The sequence below is a fragment of the Lynx rufus genome, unplaced genomic scaffold (assembly GCF_022079265.1).
Source record: "Lynx rufus isolate CCGP_SWC_20201006 ecotype Redwood Valley unplaced genomic scaffold, mLynRuf1.p SCAF_11, whole genome shotgun sequence".
Lineage (NCBI taxonomy): Eukaryota > Metazoa > Chordata > Mammalia > Carnivora > Felidae > Lynx > Lynx rufus.
In genome coordinates this window covers 14121805-14142685 of record NW_025814825.1, presented here as the reverse complement: position 1 = coordinate 14142685, position 20881 = coordinate 14121805, and the positions used below count along the sequence as shown (strand labels likewise).

Genomic DNA, 20881 nt, shown 5'->3' with positions numbered 1-20881 from the left:
CAGTGATCTACTGTCACTATGATTTGCCTATTCTGGGTATTTCCTATAAATGGAACCACACGATATGTGGCCTTTTGTGTCTGACTTCTTTCACTCAGCATAATGCTTTCCAAGGCTCCTCCCTGTTGTAACAGTGTCAGTACTTGACTCCCTTTTATGGCTGAATAACATTCCATTATATGGAGATACCACATTTCAAGTTGATCCATTCATCAGTTAATGGACATTTGGGTTGTTTCCACCTTTTGGCTATTGTAAATGGAGCTGTCTTCAATTCTTTTGGACTGACTCACTTCTAAAATGTATTACATTTTTTATTTCCTTGATTAACCTTATAGTTTTATAGAACATCATAGCCACTGAGCCTGACCTCTGTTAATTTGCTTTCTTAGTATCTGTTACGGGATTTATTTAATTTTTGTTCATACTGGTTTAAACCTTACTGTTGTAAAACTGAAATCTTTGATAGCTTATAGACATACAGTTAACATGAAGCTATATGGAAAATTTACATGGGATTACAGCAATACAATAGTGAGTTTTTCCTAATCTATGGCTTCAAGTCTGCATATGTCATAGACATCACAGTTTTTTATTTACTCTATTCTTGGTGGCCCCCAGAGGGAAAAAGAGAGGTTACTGGGAAGAGATAATAAAATCATTACTTTGAGTTTTCCACTGGATATCTTTACCTTTTGCTTTAATAGTTAGACTCTTGGTTCTATAGAAGGCCTTCAAGTGTAAAGAATAATATGTTTTTGAGATTGGAAGAAAATAAGAGCTATAGAAGCTAGGTGGCTTTTGAAGACAGAGTTCAGACACGATTGGTACCCACATTAATGGAATGGTGAGTGCTCCAAAGGTGAATACACTCATTATTTTCCCAAAGATCCAGCCCTTAGAAATTGTGCACACTTACTATTGTCAAGGCTTTGTAAATTGAAAGATCTTATGAAGTATCCACCAAATCCACTAGTGTGATCATCCAAGAAGATTTTTGAATAATTCCCATCTCTCTTCCTGCCCATTTTTTTCTCTTTTGCCCATTCCTCTTCCACAGGGAGAGACATGTTTATGTTATTTCAAAAAGATTTGTAAAATTCCCTCCTCAAATGTGTGGTAATTACTAAGAGACTTAAACACCTCTTATTTAATTCAATTTTAAAGCAATTCAGATGCCTCCTTTGTGCAGGGTATTTTGGAGGGCTGTGCAAATTGATACGAATTGAGTAAGACATGGTCTGTTTTAAAGGAACATTAAATCTTTTTGTTTATATGAAGAGATCCTGCTCAAGACAAGAGGCATGGGAGAGAGACCATGTTGTAATAAAAACACATTCAAGTTTCTTTGTATGATTTCATGTAGTTTAAATCAGAGATTTCTTCCCTCAAAATGATTGAGTGTGAAGTGCCTGACCTTTAAAAGGATAGAACTGCTTAGCTCAGATTTTTCGTCTGGAAACTTGCAGCTGGGACAGCGAGAGGTTTACTTACTGATGCTTCCTTGGGTTTGGTAAAGCGTGACTGGGTGAGGAAGCTGTGGCAATCTTTTACTCATTACTTAGTAGTCAGCTGTTGCTAAGACTTAAGTATTGAACACAGTGGCTGTTCTGTTCTGTCTGGTACTGTCACGCAAGCTTCCATCCTTGCCCCTCTAAGAAGAATGGCTTCCTCACATTTTCCTGACAATACAAAGTCAACTCAATTTCCTTCCTTTTTCCCCTTACAGTCTGCTATTCTCATCACCCCTAACCCACTCAGTTTCACTCTCTTTCTGAAGAATGGCATGCATTATCTCTGATGAGGCTAACCTCTTATTCTCCTGACCTAATTCCTTCTTATTTCCTCAAAGACCTGGCTCCATCAGTTATTCCACCCTGCAGTGCATTTTCAGGCTTCTTTTCCCTCAGGCATTTTCCAGATGCCCAGTGTGTGTGGTGCAGTAGACTCCAGGGCTTCCATCTTAAGGAGGAGGCAGATGTCAGTAATTAGAGTACAGTCGGGTAAGGGCTCTGGTTGAGGTTCTAGAGGTGTGTAGATGGGCAGCAAAACTCTGCTCATGGGTGAGCAAGTTTTATAAAGGAAGACTTTACAGAGAAGGTTTCTTTGCTGAATAAGGAGTTCACAGGCCAAGAGAGTAGCATTTTAGGAAAAGGGAATAATAGCAAGGACAGATCTAGAAGCACTGTTTTGTACCATGTAAAAAGTATGTTGGATTTTTATTTGGTCATTTGTTTATTCAACAAAAATTTATTGAGTGCCTGTTGTTTGCCAGGCACTGTGCTAGGCTGTGAATATAGACTGGTGAATAAAGCCAGGTGCAATCATTATCCCTATGTAGTTTACAGACTAATGTTGGAAACAGATGCTAACAAATAACACATAAACGAATAGTTGACCCTTGAACAACATGGATTTGAGTGGCATGAATCCACTTACATGCAGACTTTTTTCAGTAAATACAGTACAGAACTGTAAATCTATTTTCCTTATGATTTTCTTAATATTTTCTTTTCTCTAGCTTTATTGTTAAGAATACAGTACATAACACATATAACATACAAAATATGTGTTAGTCGGCTGTTTACGTTACCAGTAAGGCTTCCCATCAACTGTGGATGGTCAGTAGTTAAATTTTGGAGGACTCAAAAGTTATCTGTGGATTTTCAACTGTATGGGGGGTCAGAGCCTCTAACCCCTGCATTGTTCGAGTGTCAACTATAATTGCAAAGTGTGATAAAGGTGAGGCAGGGGGGAAATGGTGCTCCATTAAAGAGGAAACTATCATAGCAATGTGGACTGGAGGAGGACAGGGTCAGGGAAAGTCTCTAAGGATCCAATATTGAATTGAGATCTAAGGGACTGAGAGTTTGCAGGCAAAGGAGAGGTGGGAAGGCTCTTCTCACCTTTTGTCCTAGGCAAAAGAAAATATAGAGCAAAAGCCCTGAGGCAAGAAAAAGTCTAGCAAATTCCAGGTATGGATGAGGTTTAATGAGGGAGAGGATGGTGTAATAGGAGATGGCCATGTGAAGAAATTAGAGGGGCTTGGGTAATAGATAAGAGAAAGAAGATTAAACACAAGCAGAATAACTAAAAACAGATCCATATCAAGGTAAATCATGATAGAACTGCAGAGCACTAAAGACAGAGATCTCGAAAGAAGTCAGCCACGAAGGAATGGCAGGTATAAGGACCTCTCAGTAACAACAGTGGAAGTGAAAAGACAGCAGAGTATTTTCTAGAGGAAATAACGGTCAACCTGGAATTGTGTCCTCAGGAAACAAAATCTTTAAGAACAAAGGTGAAATGAAGACTGTTAGAGATGAACAAAATCTCAGAGACTTTATCACTGTGAGATCTGCAGTAAAGGAACGAGTAACGGATGTATTTCAGGAAAGGGAAAAGGAATCCAGAACGTCTGAGATACAGGAAGGTTAGTATGAGATGCAGAAAAGAATGGTAGATACATAAAATGGCAAACAGTGTCTGTATAAAATAACTATTTTATAAAATTTGAGAGAGTTGTGGGTTTATTGTTGTTGTTGTTGTTTTTAAAGTAACTCCACGTCCAGCATGGAGCCCAATGCAGGGCTTGAACTCACAACCCTGAGATTAAGACCCGAGCTGAGATCGAGTCAGATGCTCAACTGACTAAGCCACCCAGGTGCCCCATATATTTGGGAGAGTTTAAAAAAAAAAACAAAAAACTGGGGCAATCTCACACTTCATGGGTTTGAGCCCCGCATCAGTCTTTGCGCTGATGGCATGGAGCCTGCTTGGGATTGTCTCTCTCCCCCTCTCTCTCCTCCTCCCCTGCTCACGCTATCTCTGTCTCTCTCAAAATAAATAAATGAACTTTAAAAAAAAAGAACTAACATTGTTCAGTTAAGAGCACTGTAAGTCAAGACTAAGGAGAATTTTGAAGTTGAAGTATTCTAATTTTTTGTATTATTATTATTTGGGGAGAGTGGTGTTAAGAGATTTCTTTAACTTTGTTAAGCTAAATGCACATAGTAAAAATTTTAAAGTAAATCTAAGAGTATATAAATAATAAACAAGTAGAAAAAGGAAAAAGGAACAAATGGAAATTAAATCCAAAAAGGAACAAGCGTAGAAAAAAGTGGGATGAATATTTAAATGTAAGATGGCAGGACGAAGTCCAGACATATATACGTTAATGATACACATTAATGAATAAACTTACAGCTTAAGATATTATAAGAAAGATATAAGCAAAATTCAGTTATATGCTCTTTACCAGAGATACATCCATCCATGAGGTTGCAGTAGTAGAAAGGAAAAAGATAACACTAAGCAAATACCAAAATGAAATTATGAAGTTGGCATAACAGAATTAATATTAGTGACAGAGAGTACTGTTACATAATGATAAACAATTTACCAAGATGTTATCATTTTAAACTTGTACCCACCTGAACATCCCCAAAGTAGATTCAGCCAAATTTGTATAATTAATTTTTTAATTTAATTTTTTAATTGAGAAATCCATCATCATGGGAGGAGATTGTGACATATCTTCCAATAATTGATAGGCCAAGCAGATACAAAGTCAGTAAAGATACAGAAGCTTTTTTTTAACTTATTTTTTTTTGAGAGAGAGAATGTGCCTGTGCGAGTGGGGGGGGGGCAGGCAGAGAGAGAGAGAGAGAGAGAGAGAGAGACTCCCACAGGGCTCAATGAGAGGCTCACTCATGAACTATGAGATCACGACCTGAGCTGAAATCAAGAGTTGGTCACTTAACCAACTGACAGCTTAACCCAGGCCCCCAACACAGAAGATTTTAACAATTAACAAGTTTAAAAAAAACAACAATGGCACAAAAACGGACACCCAGATCGATGGAACAGAGTAGAAGACCCAGAAATGGACTCACAAACGTATGGTGAACTAATCTTGGACAAAGCAAGAAAGAACATCCAATGGAATAAAGACAGTCTCTTTAGCAAATGGTACTGGGAAAACTGGGCAGCAACATACAGAAAAATGAACTTGGATCATTTTCTTGCACCAGACACAAAAATAAACTCAAAATGGATGAAAGACCTAAACGAAAGACAGGAAGCCATCAAAATCCTCGAGGAGAAAGCAGGCAAAAACCTCTTTGACCTTGGCCACAGCAGTTTCTTATTCAATACATCTCTGGAGGCAAAAGAAACAAAAGCAAAAATGAACTATTAGGACCTCGTCACAATAAAAACTTCTGCACAGAGAAGGAAACAATCAGCAAAACTAAAAGACAACTGACAGAATGGGAGAAGATACTTGCAAATGACCTATAAAATAAAGGGTTAGAATCCAAAATCTGTAAAGAACTTATCAAACTCAACACCCAAAAAAACAAGTAATCCATTGAAGAAATGGGCAAAAGACATGAATAGACACTTGTCCAAAGAAGAAGGCTAACAGACGCATGAAGAAATGCTCAACATCACTCATCATCAGGGAAATACAAATCAAAACCACAATGAGATACCACCTCACACCAGTCAGAATGGCTAACATTAACAACTCAGGCAACAACAGATGTTGGCAAGGATGCAGAAAAAAAGGATCTCTTTTGTACTGCTGGTGTGAACGCAGACTGGTGCAGCCACTCTGGAAAACAGTATGGAGATTCCTCAAAAAATTAAAAATAGAACTACCCTACAACCCAGCAATTGCACTACTAGGTATTTATCCAAGGGATACAGGTGTGCTGTTCTGAAGGGGCACATGCACCCCAATGTTTATAGCAGTGCTATCAACAATAGCCAAAGTATGGAAAGAGCCCAAATGTCTATCGATGGATGAATGGATAAAGATGTGGTATATATATATAGAATGGAGTATTACTCGGCAATCAAAAAGAATGAAATCTTGCCATTTACAACTACATGGATGGAACTCGAGGGTATTATGGTAAGTGAAATTAGGAGAAAGACAAAAATCATATGACTTCACTCATGAGGACTTGAAGAGACAAAACAGATAAACATAAGGGAAGGGAAGCAAAAATAATATAAAAACAAGGAGGGGGACAAAACATAAGAGACTCTTAAATACAGAGAACAAACTCAGGGTTGCTGGAGGGGTTGTGGGTAGGGGGATGGGCTAAATGGGTAAGGGGCATTAGGGAGGACTCTTGTTGGGATGAGTACTGGGTGTTATACATAGGGGATGAATCACTGGAATCTCCTCTTGAAATTATTATAGCACTATATGCTAACTAACTTGGATGTAAATTTAAAAGTAAGCAAATATAAAAACAATGAGCAAGTTTAATGCAGTAAGTCATTTCTGGAATTATGCACCCAGCAATTAGATAATTCATATTCTTTTCAGGTATACATAACAGCTGAAAAAAATTGATCACACAGTAGACTGTAAAGTAAGGCTTAATACATTTCAGTGAGTTGGTATCTTACAAATCACATTTTCTGACCAGAAATACAGCAAGGTTATTATCTACAATGACCAAGTTACTAGAAATAAGAAGAGAGTTTAACAAAGTGATTAGCTATAAAATTAGTATAGTTCTGTATAGTAGCAACAAACAGAAAATGTCATTTATGAAAGATACCCAGCCCTGTGACTTGCTTTGACTAATGGAATGGGACAGGAATGATTTGTAAATCTGTCATTGCTAGGCCTTAAGAGATTTTGCAGCTCTTTTGTTTTCAAAGTTAACCTCTTAGGACTTGGTTGCTATTTAGGGAAGTCCAAACTCTCTGGCTGGAAAAAAGACCTCAAGGAAAAGAATTTAGGTGTCCCCAGTTGACAGCCAGCACCAAGGCTCCAGTCATGTGAGTGGGGCCCTCTTGGATCCTCCAGATCCGGGTGTAGCTGCCTAAAGAGGAAACAGACCAAAAGAGTAAATAGAATAATTATAAATTATAATAGATTCTACAAAAGAAACAAACGAGAATAAGAAGAATAACATAGGGGGACCTACTTTTAGATGCAGTGGCCAGGGAAGGCATCTGTAAGGAATTGACATATGAGTTCAGACTTAAAGGATACAAAGGAATTGTGGTAAGAGTGTATGAGGCAGAGAGAAGAGCAAGTGCAAAGACGTTGAGAAAGAGCCTAGTGTGTTTCAGCACTTAAAGAAGACCAGGAAGATAAACAAGGGAAATGAGGCCAGAGAGGCAGAGACCAGATTACACAAGGTTTAGACAGTTGGTAAAGAATTGGTATTTTTTTTCCCTAGGTGGACCAAAAGGTTTTAAGCAATATAATGACATGATATTTTTAAAAAGGTCATGTGTGGGAGAATGGATTAGAGGGGGAAAGAATGCAAGTGGGGAAATCAGGTCATACTGCAATCTAGGCTAGAGATGAAAGCAGGTAGCCAGGTTAGAGCAGTAACAATGAGGAAATGAAAAATAAATAAGACACCATCCATTTATGGTAGCAACAAAACTCATAGGTACTTAGGAAATAACTATAATAAAGTATGTGTAAGACCTTTTTGCAGAAAATTATAAATTATACTCAATAATTATAAGTTACAGTGTAATTGTAACTTATCAATTACATTATATATACATGAGAGATTGCTCATGTTCATTGATAGACTTAATTTCATAAAGATGTCAGTTCTCCCCAAATGTTCTATATAAACTTAATGAAATTACAGACTACATATGTAATTGAAATGAAGAGCCAGGAGCAGGAGGGGAAGTAGTTAAAAGTCATTACAGGAATGCAGGTGAGAAACAAGGCCTGAACTAGAACAGAGCTATGAGAATTGGTACGTGGATGCAAGAAGAGTAAAATCTGCTGGATTTGGCAGTTTTCTGAAGGTGGTGTGTAGGAGTCCGATGAATAGGATCCATTATGACTAAGCTGGTTTATCTCAGGAACACAAAGATGAAGTAAGACCAGAAAATCTAATAACATCCAACTCAATAGATCAAATTTAAAAATGTCTAAATACATGCCTAAAAGCCTGCTGATGAAATTCAGCCTGTTTTTTTTTTCATTAAAAACTTTCAGAAAACAGAAAGATATTGCCTAATGTGATAAATAACAATTTTAAAGCAGAAACCAACAATCCTATTGAATGGTAATTTACTGGGTTTGTTATTGCCATTATATTCAGAAATAAAGCATGATGTAACCACCATCACTCTTAAACACATTGTTCGGAAAGTTCATGCGAAATCCTCAGCTATAAAACAGAAGACAGATGAAGACAAAAATTGCCATTGAGGATAACATTATAGTCTACTAAAAAAAAGCTCTAAAATTGATAAGGAAACAGTAAAAGTGCTAATCAGTGTAATAAGTGGTTGGACAAAAGATAAATACCCCCAAATAAGTAGTTCAGTACTAACAAATTGTTAGTTCTAGACACTGTTTAGACACTGTTTTAGGCACCATAAGAGATACAAAAATGGGTAAAATGACCGTTATTTTAAGGACCTGAAATCTACCTAAGCACTAAACTATTAAAAGAAAACACAAATTTTAAAAAATAGAAGACAACTAAGTAGATGTTTGATAAATGACATGAGAAGTCCACTGCTGCTAAAGGTATAAATTAGGAAAAGCTTTTCAGAAAGCAAGCTGGCACTTTATACCAAGAGTTTTATTTTATACTCCTTGGACTTGCTAATTCTCCCTATGGGAATTTTTCTGGTGGAATTAATCACATATGTGGACAGTTCACTGTATGTGGGAGATAGATCTATTACATATTGCCTGTAATAGTATATACTGGAAGCAATGTAAATATCACAAACAGAAGAGTGGGAAATAAACTATAGAACACTGTAGAATAGAGAATACTAGGGATCGACTAAAAATTGTGTCTTGGAAAAATGGCAGATATTCACTATATAGAGTATTATGTGATGAAAACAGTTTACAAAACAATTTATAAACACACGTTTACTTTTCTCCCCCTCAGAAGTGGAAGAGAGAGCAAGAGAGAAATAAATCCCTTAATCTCAATACATAAAAATCTTATCAGTGGTTCCTTCCAGATGGCAAGTGATTTTTTTTGCCTTTAGCTTATCTGATTTTCCTTTTCAATAATGTGGCTATAACAGGCAAGTGTTCTACCTGTCCACCTTTACTTGGTCAGGTTAAGGTCAGCAGTAATTAGTGTGTATTTGTAAGTGGTAGAATTATAATTTGACCTGGCTCTGACTGTGAAGCTCGTGTTCATGCTGGGGCAGAAAAGGGGATTAAGAACAATTGGAGACAGGGACGCCTGGGTGGCTCGGTTAGGTTAAGCACCCAACTTCAGCTCAGGTCATGATCTCGCGGTTCATGAGTTTGAGCCCCACGTCGGGCTCCGTGCTTATAGCTCAGAGCCTGGACCCTCCTTCAGATTCTGTGTCTCCTTCTCTCTCTCTGCCCCTCCCCCACTCTTATTCTGTCTCTCAAAAATAAATGAAAAATTAAAAAAAGAAGACAGAGGTCTTGGACACAGACTGCTCTTTTGAGAAGTTTGGTGAAAAGAAGATGAGACAAGTGTATGTTTGTGTGCAGTTAAGAGTTAAAATCCACAGCTGTGCAGCCTGGCATATCTTTTGGCTTGCCATCTTCCTTTCACAGCCAAGCTTCTTCTCTTTACATTGTTTTCTCTTATGAATGTAAAGGCTTACAGATGGGTAAAGTGAAAATTAACTGGCTCCCTTACCCCCTGCCCTGACCCTCCCACCCGGTAGATGGTACACAGGACAAATAATGCTGAGAGGCATCATGTACTATGCATATTGTTTTACACAGACAGGACCACATTACACACGTGGGTTGACAGTTCATTCTTCTCATAACACGTAACCTAGAAATTACTTTTATGTCAGTGCCTGTAGATCCCATGAAATAAAACTGCATTTGTCCTGAGGCATAACCTATATGCCATACGAGTTATTTGCTTAGAAATTTCCCATCGGAAATTCAAACCAAAACTATAATGAGATCTCACTTCACACCTGTCAAAATGGCTAAACTCAACAACACAAAAACAACAAGTGTTGGTGAGGATATGGAGAAAGGGGAACCGTCCTGCAGTGCTGGTGGGAATGCAAACTGGTGCAACCACTCTGGAAAACAGTGTGGAGGTTCCTCAAAAAGTTAAAAATAGAACTACCCTACAACCCAGAAATTGCATTGATAGGTATTTTCCCAAATAATACAAAAATACTAATTCAAAGGGATACATGTACCCTGATGTTTCAGCATCGTCAACAATAGCCAAATTTTGGAAACAGCCCAGGTATCCACTGATTGATGAATGGATAAAGATGTATGTGTGTACACGTACACACAGACATACACACAATGGAATAATATTCAGCTGCCAAAAAGAATGAAATCTTGCCATTTGCAGTGACATGGATGGAGCTAGAGAGTAAGTATTATGGTAAGTGAAATAAGTCAGAGGAAGACAAATACCATATGATTCCACTCAGGTGGAATTTAAGAAACAAGACAAATGAACAAAGGGGAAAAATAGAGGCAAACCAAGAAACAGACTCTTACCTATGGAGAACAAAGTGATGGTTACCAGAGGGGAGTTGTGTGGTGGGGATGGGTAAAATAGGTGATGGGAAGTAAAACACATTTGCAGTGTTGAGCACTGGGTGACGTATGGAAGCATTGAATCACTGTATTTTACACCTGGAACTAATATTACGCTGTATGCTAACTAACTGGTATTTAAATAAGAACCTTAAAAAAGAGAGAGAGAAAGAAAACATCTACCATCATTTCATCTCTCTCTCTCTTTTTTTTTTTTTTTTTAACGTTTATTCATTTTTGAGAGAGGTAGGAAGACACAGAATCCGAAGCAGGCTCCAGGCTCCGAGCTGTCAGCACAGAGCCTGATATGGGGCTCTTACCCACAAACTGCGAGATGATGACCTGAGCCGAAGTCCGACGCTCAAATGACTGAGCCACCCAGGTGTCCCACATACCTTTTGAATTAATTAATATTCCTCAGTCTAGCATTCAAGATCTTCCAGTAGGAAACCAACTTAATATTTCAACTTGATCTTCCACTGTTTGCACTTACTTACCCCCAGCCCTAGCCAACTTCACTGCTTATTGATGATTCTTTGGGTCTTTGTTAGTGTTGTGTCTTGTGACTAAAACTTCTCTCATGTTACTCCTCATCTTTTTCCTTTTTGCTATCTTTTTTTTTCCTTTTCTTAAATAGACTATAAGATTCTTCATGGCAGGGAGTACTCTTATTCAGCACTGTATATCCAGTGACTTTTAAAATTCAGGTTCATAGATGTTTAGTGAATGTTATTCACCTAAGTCGTTCACTCATTCAGCAGATACACAAGATGAATTGAGTATAGTTAGCTTCTTGTCCTGAGCCCATCCTCCTAACAGCCTATTCTGTTCCCAAAGCAGCTATACTCTCTTCCACGTTTAAATTACCTGAAGCACCTTGTCTTGCTTGTGTCATTATCAGAGTCTTCTTTATAGTTACCTCAGTAGATTATAAGCTCCTTAATACAAAGGGCTGTTTGCTTAGTCTTCTTTTTAAGGTTGATTTATTTATTTATTTTGAAAAACAGTGAGAGAAAGAGAGGGGCAGAGAGAATCCCAAGCAGGCTCTGCACCATCAGCGCAGAGCCCCACACAGGGCCCAGACTCATTAACCATGAGATCATGACCTGAGCTGACATCTAGAGTTGGATGCTTAACCACCTGAGCCACCCAGGCGCCCCTCGTGTGGTTCTTCTTTTTCGTAGAGACCAGCATAATGCCTGTATGCAGTAATCTCTCAGGAAATACTAACTGTATGGGACTGAATTAAACTGGAAAAAAAATCCCAAACAAAAGCCTGGAATTTGTACTTTCTAGGAAGTCAGTGATCTTCCTGCAATACAAATACATATCTGTAAAGATGCCTCTGGAATGCTTGAGCTCTGGAGCGCTTACAGGCCTTTTAAACTAAGAGCTTAGATTTAAGGCATTAATAACTGGCTTCTGTTTTCAAATTCAAAGCACTGTCTAAATGATAAAGCTGCTTAAGAATAATACATCATTTTTCACATAGCAACCCTATATTATTTTTAATTCTGTTATGAGGAAGAAAGGCATAGAGCAGCTCTGTGACTCATTCATAGTCAACCAGGAAAGGATCAATGAAGAAAGAATCAGGAGGCTATACTTTTAGAAATATATGGACATATGGGGCGCCTGGGTGGCGCAGTCGGTTAAGCGTCCGACTTCAGCCAGGTCACGATCTCGCGGTCTGTGAGTTCGAGCCCCGCGTCAGGCTCTGGGCTGATGGCTCAGAGCCTGGAGCCTGTTTCCGATTCTGTGTCTCCCTCTCTCTCTGCCCCTCCCCCGTTCATGCTCTGTCTCTCTCTGTCCCAAAAATAAATAAACGTTGAAAAAAAAAAATTAAAAAAAAAATATATATGGACATATTGTCCAACGCGGTATGTATGACATCAACCTGAAATTTAGTGACTGTACCCAAGTACCCTTAAATTCTTCTAATAGAACTCCAGAATATTTGTCATCTGTGAATCGTGTGTGCGTGCAACAGCTCTTGACTGAGAACTGATTATGTGTCAATTAGGCATTAATTTAGGTTCCAGGGTGAAACAGGGGATAAGATAAAGAGCCAGCCTTTGTGGAATGCACAGTGAATTGATAACAGCAGAACCGACTTGGATTCTGGTCTCTGTCCTGACTGGGAGCAGCTCAGTCTGTCTGTGCTTTACTCCTCTTGCATAAAATGAGAGGTTAGACTAGAACTTTTTAAAGGACTTCAGTTCCTTCAAAGTCCTAATAAGTCTTGAATTGGACAGAAATCTTAATTTTCCAGAAAGACAGAGCTGGAAATTGGTTTCTTTCATTTAGTCTGTTTAATTTCCTTCCTCTAATATTTCTTGCTCCCTGTTTCTGTCTAGTTGAACTCCCTATTCACTTCTTTTTCTTTAATAGAGGGGAGAGAAAAGAAGGGCATCATTCTGCTGTGATTTGTAGTTGAGGTAGATTTTGAAGTCCTTGGTTATATTCAGACTTAAGTTATGTTGTAGCGTTCAGAAGTATTTCAAAACCTTATTGTTCTGTCATGGTGTTAGTTACTCAGAAACTTTAGACCCAAAATAATGTAGGTCTTTGCTTGGAGATCCACATGCACAATTAATTGAATCGGCTAACTGTAAAATTAGAGTTCTGTGCAGCGTGAATAGATTTTTATTTTCCCTTTAGGAATGTGGGGACAAAGTTGTTTTCATCCTTTCCCCCTTTATAGCGCAGTCCTTAAGGCACGTACTCGGAAGCCACACGGCATGGATTCTGATTTGGGGTCTGCCACCAATTAGTTAATATGATTTTGGTCAAGTTTTATAACTTGTCTGTGCCTCAGTTTCCTCATTGGTAAAATGGGGATAATAATTCATTGTGAGGATTCAACGTGTTAACAGATCTCAAGTGCTTAGAATAGTGCTTGATACTACCACTCTAGTTGACTTCTGTACCTCTGGTCTCTTCTCCTTCTAAAGTGTTTTCTACTCTGCTAGAGTCAGCTTTCAGAAATGGACATCTGACCACATCGTTCTCTTTTTTAAATCTCCGTGGCTTCTGATGGTCCAACCACTACTTTATATCAAGCTCATCTCCACTGTTCTTTTTCCCTCATTCTCTGCTATAGCTATATTCAGTAATCAGTTTTCCAAATAAGATGTGATCGTGCATGCCTTGGCATCTTTGCACATGCTGTTTCTTCTGCTTGAAGTGTCCTTCCTTCACTGGTTTTATCTGCAAATCTTCAGCGATACTTCAAGACCTCATTTATTTTATTTTTTACATTCACTTCTCACTTTTTAATCAGTCACATCCATCAGTTAACCAATCACAGCCAGTAGTTACTGAAAGCCAAGTATAATGGTGCACTGGAAGATACAAAACAAATACAACATGCTCTTGAGCATATAATCTAGTAGAGGAACAGGACAGACAGACTTGAAATAGCAAGGGACTGTCACTGAGAATGCTAAGGAAAGCACACGTAAGTGAAGCAGCATTTCAGAGAAGGGCAGAGTCATTGCTCACAGATACAGGGGAGTGGGGATGTTAGGGTGGTTAGAAAGGCTTCATGGAAGAGTGGGATTTAGTTGGGCCTGGAAGGATCTGCATAGGTGGAAACTGTAGCCCAGGGAACAGAAGGCACAGAGGTGGCAGTTGTCAAGCCGCTCAGTGGAGGAAGCCTGGTAAGAAAATGTGCATGTTGAGGAGTGCTGAGGTCATGGGGCAGCAGGGGGTCCCTAGGGTCTCCAGAGCCTGGAGCATCCTGAGCGACCGGTGTGTTGTGTAACGTTCTACCCCATGCCAGCCACACTGGATCCTGACGCAAAGGGAGGACTCAGCAGTACTGGCCCCAACTTCATTCAAAATTTTGAGACTCTGTTCATCATGGATTTTTTTTTCATTAATTTTGATTTTTAAAAATACTGCATTAAAACATGATTTATTGGGGCACCTGTGTTACTCAGTAGGTTAAGGATCCAACTCTTGATTTTAGCTCAGGTCATGGTCTCACAGTCATGAGATTAAGCCTCATGTTGGGCTTTGCACTGGGGCATGGAGCCTGCTTGGGATTCTCTCTCTCCCTCTCTCTCTCTGCCCCTCTCCCACTCACATGTTCACACTCTCTCTCCAAAATAAAATAAAATCTTTAAAAAAAAAAAACCACATGGGTGCGCCTGGGTGGCTTGGTCAGTTAAGTGTCCAACTCTTGATTTCTGTTCAGGTCATCACCTCGTGGTTCTTGAATTCGAGTCCCACATTGGGCTCTGCGCTGACAGCGTGGAGCCTGCTTGGGATTCTGTCTTTCTCCTTCTCTCTCTGCACCTCCCCCACTCTTGCACACGTGTGCTCACTCTCTCTCTCAAAATAAATAATAAATAATAAATAACTAAAAATAATATTTTTAAATATAATAATATAATAATAATATATAATAAATATATAATATAATATATAATTATATATTATATGTTATATATAATTATTATTGTATATAATTATTATATATAATATATAATATATATTATATTATAATTTATTAATTATATATTATATTATAATAAATATAATAATATTTTTAAATAATATTTTTAAAATAATAAATTAATAAAAAAATAAACTGTATGATTTATTTAGGTTACTGCATTTTTTGGCACCCTCTTAAATTTTGTGCCCAAAGTAATTTCCTCACTTGCTTCACCCTAGTGCCAGCCCTGTGTTCTAGTTCTGAAGTTTGGTGGAGGGGACATGAGTATTTATGATTATAATTTATTATTATTATTATTATTATAAATAATAATGTTAACTATGGCTTACTCATTTACAAATATTTTTTGGTTCATGGATAGTATTTCATTTAAAAAAAACCCACAAGATAAAGAACTTAGAATTTTAAGAAGATTCATTCGGAACTTTGGAACCTGCAAACCATGAAAGGGAAGATAATTGTTTGTGTCCCCGAGTCAGTTTCTGGGGGACGTAGCTTCCTCTTGCTGCAGTGTATGCCATGCAAGCAAAAAGAGTTGTTTTGCCCACGTCTAAACGAGTGAAAGGTCACTGGAGGGTAGGGGTACTAGAGGCTGCTGTCCACTTGGAGACAGACCTCAAGCAACTGAGTTGCTGTAGCCAGAGTATTCTGCCTGAGGCAAGATGGGCCACAAAATGGGCCACACAGGTGGGTTTGGCCCATATCTCACATAAAGCAAACCTGTCTAGCTCTGCTCACTGGCCACAGTGCTTACACTGTGGGCCATTACACTTGGGCCATGGCCCAAGAAGCAATGGAAGATTCCCAAACTCTCTAAGTTTCTCAGGGCTACTTGTATCCAGGAAAAGAGGTGATGTTTGACCCAAAAGACTCTTACCAGCACATCTAAAAATGTGAAATACAAAAAATGTGAAGTCTATTGTTCATTAGTACGCTAGTGACTAATGGGAGATTATTTTGGGCCAGGGATGTCAGGATCAGCACTAATCTCAGAGGTGGCTAAGGAAGGGTTGAAGGTGCAGGCTGCTCCCTGCACTTGCCACCAGGTGCACTGCTCTGTCATTTGATATGGACTCGGCACATATCCAGTGACAGCTGCCTCAGTCTCAGAGTGGACATTTTGGCACATGATGTAGAAACCACAGGCTGCATTTTACCATCAGATGAGTGGGTGGTCACAGAAGATGGCTGCTTCCTGAGGCCTGCTCACCACACACTTGCTGGGATGCTGACCCCTCTTGTCGGCACAACCAGCAAAGCTGTTCTTCAGAACTGAAGTGTCCTTCACTTCAGAACTGAAGGAGAGAGAAAAGAGTTTTCCAGACGGACAAAAGCCGAAGAGTTCATCACCACTAGAATAGCCTTACAAGAAGTGTTAAAGGAAGTTCTTCAAGCTGTTGAGCAAAACACCTGCATAGAATGAAAACTTCTGTGCAAGCATTGTTTCTGGTGGAGGTGCTAGAGTGAATGGCCGTTGCCGAGATAGAACACAACCACTGCAGAACCCTTACTGCTTAGAGCTACCTGGAGTCCACAGGAGGAATGGTCACGCAGCCCATGGATTTTCCTATAGTTGTCTTTATGGGTACTATGCTTCAGCCTCAGTGAAACATTGAGATAGTGTCCAAGGCTACGGGGATCTTCACAGTGCGTGCTCTTTCCCAGTGAGCAAATGTCTTAAGACCTCCTTTGATCCTGGCAGAAACATATTGCCCACCTGGTAGCTTTAGGTTCTGTGACGGGATGAAGCAATAAGGCGCTTCCTTTTAGGCATGTCTCTGTTGAGCCTGGCTTCTTGAGCCCTGTCCCAAGATGCTAAGCTTCAAAGTCATGTTTAAACCTCCTGTGAAGGGGCGCCTGGGTGGCTCAGTCGGTTAAGCGTCTGACTTCAGCTCAGGTCACGATCTCACGGTCCGTGAGTTCGAGCCCCGCGTCGGGCTCTGGGCTGATGATGGCCCAGAGCCTGGAGCCTGCTTCCGATTCTGTGTCTCCCTCTCTCTCTGACCCTCCCCTGTTCATGCTCTGCCTCTCTCTGTCTCAAAAATAAATAAACGTTAAAAAAAAATTTTTTTAAACCTCCTGTGAAAACCTGGCCCTCCCTTAACGCTCACCATGATATATTACAGTTATTGGTTTCCATCTCCATCTGCTCCATAAGGCTGTGAGCACCACGTGCCTTTTCTCTCCCTCCTCTTATGCACGGTCTTGTACAGTGATTGGCCCAGAGCAGATACTCTGTAAATGTTCAATCAGTAATCAGGGATTTAGGACTTTACTAAGATTTTTATACTTCTGTCTTCAATTGCTCCAGGCTGCAAGAATTAGTCGATCGAGTGCTGGAACGTTTTCAGGCATCTGGACTAATAGTGAAAGAGTGGAATAGTGTGAAACTCCATGCTACAGTCATGAACACTCTATTCAGGAAGGACCCCAATGGTAAGTCCCACATAGAACTATAGCATAGTTTGTGATCAGTAAGGCCTTATGATACCCCTGGGGTTCAAACAAAACGGGCTATCTAAGAGCCTCTGGTATATCTTTTTTTGAACCTTTGAGTTGTTTTTTTCGTTTTTTTGTTTTGTTGTTTTAATATGGAAGCTTCACGAATCTGCGCATCACCCTTGTGCAGGGGCCGTGCTCATCTTCTCTGTGTCGTTCCAAGTTTAGTGTATGTGCTGCCGAAGCGAGCACAAACCTTTGACTTGTTTTGATGAGCACAGTGGAAGTGGGCAGAGACATATCTAGCATGGGACCATGACATTCTAGATCTTTGATTTCTGTTGCCCATAGCATTGCCAGATTTAGCAAATAGAAATACAGGATGCCCAGGTGAATTTAGGTAAACAGTGAATAATTATTTTAATATAAGTGTGTCCCAGAGGTGCCTGGGTGTCTCAGTTGGTTAAGTGTCCAACTCTGGAGTTTGGCTTGGGTCATGATCTTCGTGGGGTTGAGCCCCGCGTTGGGCTCCGTGCTGACTGTGTGGACCCTGCTTGGGATTCTCTCTCTGTCCCTCTGCCCCTTCAAATAAATGAGGGGACTTTAAAAAAATAAAAATAAATAAAAGTATAAGTGTGTCCCATGCAATATTTGGTGACTTTTTTTGAAAAGAAGAAAGAAGGAAGAAAGATTAGCTAGTAAAAGTAAAGGTTAGACCAGTGGTTCTCAAATAGGGGCAATTTTGCCCCCCTTGAGGACATTTGGGATTGTTGGAGACGTTTTTGGTTGTCACATTTAAGGAGTTGAGGGTGCTTTGCTACTGGCATCTAGTGAGTAGAGGCCAGGGATGCTGCTTAACTCCCTACAGTGTACAGGACAACCTACCTCAATAAAGAAGTATCTAGAAATGTCAGTATCACCACAGTTGAGGAACCTTGAATTAGAGTAATAATTTTTCCACATGGATTCTGAGCCTTTATATAAAAATGCCTTGTTTTAACCCTTGATTTGGGACAGTAATCTACATTTAAAAAGGATTCTTCTTTTCTTCCCATTGCCTCTCCCCAGCAAGTGAAAGCTTTTCTAGCACATTCAGCATCTATCTGATCAGGAACCACAAATTCAAGTATTTGAAATGGGTTTTATTTCCTTTGCTTAGGACCCTGACCTTGGTTTTAGAAAGTCTAGGTTGGAAGAGGAGATCTCCATCAGGACTTGACCCCATAAACTATTTGTAGATTTATACTTTAGGAAGTTTGTGTGTCCCATTTTTTGTCAAAGTACAGTTGATCCTTGAACAACATGGTTTAAACTGTGTGGGTCTCACTTACACACGGAATTCTGTCTATAAATACAGTATATACTATAAATGTATTTCCTGTTCCTTATGATTTTCTTAATATTTTCTTTTTTCTTTATTATAAGAATACAGTATATAATACATATAATATACAAAATATGTATTAATTGGTTATATTATCAGTAAGGCTTTTAGTCACAATGGTAATTTAGTTTTAGGGGAGTCAAGAGTTACACATGAATTTTCAACGGCATGGGGGTTGTTGTCCCTTATCCCCATTGTTCAAGGTCATCTGTGCATCTTTTCTTTATCTCAGATATATACCAAAGATCCCAAGTGGAAGTCATTTAATATTAAGCCCATTTGGTTAGAGCCATTGTAGGACTAAGAGATATGTAGCTGGCTAATTTTCAGTTCTAGCGTTTTGTGATGTTAGATCCTATTTTATTTAAGGTTTTTCTAAATAAATCACTATTTTACCTTTGGGAACACTGAGATCAAAAATGGCTCAAATGACTCAGTCAAAGCCTATAGACTCTTATTTGGGTAGTTCATAGAATCCAAAGCTCTATGCTTGCTCTTGTTCTGATGGAATGCGTTTCTTTCATTTGGATAATAGTATTGCAGAAGAATATGTAGAATTTCAGGAAAAAAATTTCTGGAATACTTCATATTTATAAATGTATGTACCTTGTCCAGAGCGAACATTTAAAGGAGTTTTTAATATTTATTTTCTTCTGGATGGTCAGTTTTAAGTTTGGAAACACAGATCGTCTGATGTGATGTACATCTTAACATCACTATGTAAAAGACAGAATTTTAGAGCTCTAGAGTATACGATAGATTCGTTGGTTCAGAAGTTACGTTGTATCCAGCACCATCCAATAGTACTTCCTATGATGATAGAAATATTCTGTATCTATAATGTCCAGTATGGTAGCCACCATCCACATGTAGTTATTGAGCACTTGGAGGTGGCTAGTGAGACCGAGAAAGTCAACTTTTCATTTTAATTCCTTTTAATTAATTAAATTAATCACATATGGCTGGTGGCTACTGATTTGGACTGTGCAGGTACAGACGGTATTTTATGAGACATTTAATACCATCAGTAGTACGTTCTGCAAATGTCCTAGTCCTTAAATCTTTCTTTGGAGCTCTTACCATGCTCCATTATTAACTAACCTTTTGACATGTAAGAGTTGAATTATGCAGGAACCTGTATCTTCTAAATTGTGTGGATCCAGATTTATATTCAGTTAGCACCAGAGCTTCATGTAAGAAAATGTTCTGTGTTCACGGTATAGTTATCCTTTCTTACTTAGAGATAGTTTGAATGTAACACTTTCATTGAGATAAATTCACATACTGTATGATTCACTCATTGAAAGCATATAAGCCAGTGATTTTTAAGTATAGTCAGAGTTACGCAGCCTTTACCACGATCAATTTTAGAACACTTTTCATCACTCCAAAATGAAACCCCATTGGCGGTGTGACTCCTTAACCTTGCAGTCCTACACACCATCAGTCACTTTCTGTCCTATAAATTCGCCTTTTCTCTGGATATTTTGTATAAATAGAATCATGCAATATATGATCTTTTGTGACTGGCTTCTTTCACTTAGCATAATGCATACAGGATTCATCCATGTGATAACATGTATCATGCCTCATTCCCTTTTTATTGCCAAATAATCATCCACTATATGGATGTTCCACATCTTATTTATCCATTTCTCAGTTGACGGACATTTATATTGTTTCTTCTTTTTGACTATTAGGATTAATGCCGCTGTGAACATTTTCATACAAGTTTTTGTGTGGGCGTATATTTTCGCTTCTTTTGGGTATATACTTAAGAGTGAAATTTCGGGTCATATGGTAAACCAGTGTTTAACTTTTTGAGGAGCTGCCAGACTGTTTTCCAAAGTGTCTGCACCATTTTACATTCCTACCAGCAGTGTCTGAAGGTTCCAGTTTCTCTCCTTCTTTGCTGACACTTGTTACTATCTATCTTTTTGATTATTGCTGTCATTTTTGATGTGAGGTGGTATCTCATTTTAGTTTTGATTTGCATTTCCCTGATGGCTAGTGCTACTTACAGATTTTTGAACCTGTCATTGATCTTTGATTAAGT

At 38.8% G+C, this 20881-nt stretch overlaps 1 protein-coding gene and 1 non-coding gene across 6 annotated transcripts in view; one reads left to right on the top strand and one right to left on the bottom strand.

Moving 5' to 3' along the window:
* ASCC1 (activating signal cointegrator 1 complex subunit 1) overlaps nt 1–20881 on the top strand; it is a 114339-nt gene that overhangs the window by 59549 nt on the left and 33909 nt on the right. For all 5 annotated transcript variants that reach the window (XM_047072915.1, XM_047072913.1, XM_047072917.1 and 2 more), the window contains exon 8: nt 17314–17438. In XM_047072915.1, the coding sequence (XP_046928871.1) occupies nt 17314–17438 (125 nt within the window). The remainder of the gene's footprint in view (nt 1–17313; nt 17439–20881) is intronic.
* LOC124507337 (U6 spliceosomal RNA) lies at nt 17587–17693 on the bottom strand. Its single transcript, XR_006960991.1, has one exon. It is a non-coding gene; the product is annotated as a U6 spliceosomal RNA (small nuclear RNA).